Below are 2,292 nucleotides of genomic sequence, written 5' to 3' on the forward strand. Positions count from 1 at the left end.
GTGCACCCTGGGGGGCGGCACCCTTTGGAAAGCACAGAAGAATCCCCCAGGGGCCCTGGGACAGATGCTCCATTTCTTTGTCCTCTTCGATTCCCTGCTTTGAACCGTAGGCTTTGAGAGCTGGCACAAGAGGCATCAGCTGTGAGCCAGGCAGTTCCCGGGTTTAAACCGTGTGACTTTGGGCAATGACGTAATCTCTCTGAGCCGTAGTTTCTAATTCTGAATATGTGCAGAAAATAAAATGCAGGCCTACAGCTCCTTATCGGAAATTCCAAACCAAAAGTGATTGGGTGGCAAAACCTGAACGGAAGCTTTTTGTAGTCTTTTATTTAATAACTCAGTTGGAATAGCCATATATTTCACAGCAGATATATTAATGTGTTTCTATGGGATGTTGCCCAGATTCTTCTGGGGGTCTTACACAATAAATGGTCTGTGGTCACCATAACCTTTCTAACATTTGAAAAATTCCAAATTCTGAAACACATCTCATTCCAGGGGTTTCAGATAAGGGATTGTGATGACCTATACCTGCTTCTCAGGGTTGTGAGCGTTAAGTGAGATATAGTGTAAGAGCATCTCACATGGAGTATGCTACTGGGTAAGTGCTCAATAAATTCCCACTGCCCAGAAGAGTGGAAGTGTGGGCAGCAACTGGAGAAACGCCCCACCCCCATCCTGGCTAGTGAGCCTAGCGAACCCACACTGACGCCTAGTGGTCACAGTTGGTCACTACACCGTCTGATTAATTTGTCCCTTTGGTATCATCCTTGGTCCTCACCCTAGCCGGCCCCTAGAGGCTCCTGGAATAAAGGTGAGGAAAGCTTATTTACTGGAGCTGGTACACTGCAAACTCAAATTCCCAGATCACCACATGGGTGAGGTCTCAGTGTATGTGCTAGACAGAGAAAAAGAAATTTGAGGGACAGAAAAGACCCTGACCTGCCGTCCTCTGCTTTGCAGACCCTCCTACAGTGACCCTGTCTATTGAGCCCCAGACGGTGCAGGAGGGTGAGCGCGTCATCTTTACGTGTCAGGCCACGGCCAACCCGGAGATCCTGGGCTACAGGTAGGAGGGGAGGGGCGGGGCGGGGGCACACCCTGGGGAGGGATACTGGGAGGCCCTTGAGATCCGGAGTGGGGGACTGGGGAAGACAGGCCTCTGGATGTGGGGGAGAGAGCTCCAAGGCCTGACCCTGCTCTGTGTTGCCTCCTCCAGGTGGGCCAAGGGGGGCTTCCTAATTGAAGATGCCCATGAGAGTCGCTATGAAACCAATGTCGATTATTCCTTCTTCACGGAGCCCGTGTCCTGTGAGGTTCACAACAAAGTGGGGAGCACCAATGTCAGCACTTTAGTCAATGTCCACTGTGAGTAGCTGCAGGGGCAAGGGCTTTAAGGGACCTGGGGTGGGATGGGGAAGGCTGTGGGGCTGAGGAGACAAGGCAGGAGGAAGATTGGACTTGCCCCTCCCCTCCCCGCCCCAATGAGATCAGGACCCTGATGATCTGTTTCTCCCTTTCTACCTCAGTTGCCCCTCGGATTGTAGTTGACCCTAAACCCACGACCACAGACATTGGCTCTGATGTGACCCTCACCTGTGTCTGGGTTGGGAATCCCCCCCTCACCCTCACCTGGACTAAAAAGGACTCAAACATGGTAAGAAGCTCTCCGCCTCTCCTGGACACTGGGCGGTAGGAGCCTGGCCACTGGTTGGGAAGAGGGGGGCGCAGGGGGCACAGCATTCTTTTTCAAGTTGAACCTGAGATATTCCCAAGTTCTCTGGATTTGGAAGGACGGTGCTTGCAGTCAACCCCACCCCTCCTTGGCAGACAGCTGGCTGCTTTAGTGGCAGTGAGAGGGACAGTGACCTGTGGGTGGGAGGGGGAAAGGGGGCCGGAGTGGAGCCGCTGCTGTGGCAAGATACCTGGTCAGTGAATGCTGCACAGGAGGGTGGAGTGGCTGGGGTGATGCACTAGAGAAGGCTGAATTCTACAGCTCTGCAGAGACCTATCGGAGAAGGCACTGGCACCCCACTCTAGTACTCTTGCCTGGAAAATCCCATGGACAGAGGAGCCTGATAGGCTATAGTCCATGAGGTTGCAAAGAGTCAGACATGGTTAACGCAGCAGCAGCAGCAGCAGCAGAGATCTATATGGGACAGTTTGGGCCAAAGTTGCAGAAAGGGATTTTAGAGCAAAACTTCCTCATTTGGCAAGAGAAGCACTAGGAGAGACCACCAGCAGTGGCTGCATCCTCTTTAAAAATCAGGGCAGCTTCACCTGCCCTCATGC

General features: G+C 52.7%; 1 protein-coding gene across 1 annotated transcript in view; it reads left to right on the plus strand.

The window, feature by feature from the left end:
- Positions 1-2,292, plus strand: part of KIRREL (kin of IRRE like (Drosophila)) — a 23,486-nt gene that overhangs the window by 10,533 nt on the left and 10,661 nt on the right. The window contains exons 6-9 of the mRNA XM_010843763.1: positions 964-1,069; positions 1,220-1,368; positions 1,530-1,692; positions 1,794-1,852. Of these exons, the coding sequence (XP_010842065.1) occupies positions 964-1,069; positions 1,220-1,368; positions 1,530-1,692; positions 1,794-1,852 (477 nt within the window). The remainder of the gene's footprint in view (positions 1-963; positions 1,070-1,219; positions 1,369-1,529; positions 1,693-1,793; positions 1,853-2,292) is intronic.

Source organism: Bison bison, unplaced genomic scaffold (assembly GCF_000754665.1).
Source record: "Bison bison bison isolate TAMUID 2011002044 unplaced genomic scaffold, Bison_UMD1.0 scf7180017864186, whole genome shotgun sequence".
NCBI classification, from domain to species: domain Eukaryota; kingdom Metazoa; phylum Chordata; class Mammalia; order Artiodactyla; family Bovidae; genus Bison; species Bison bison.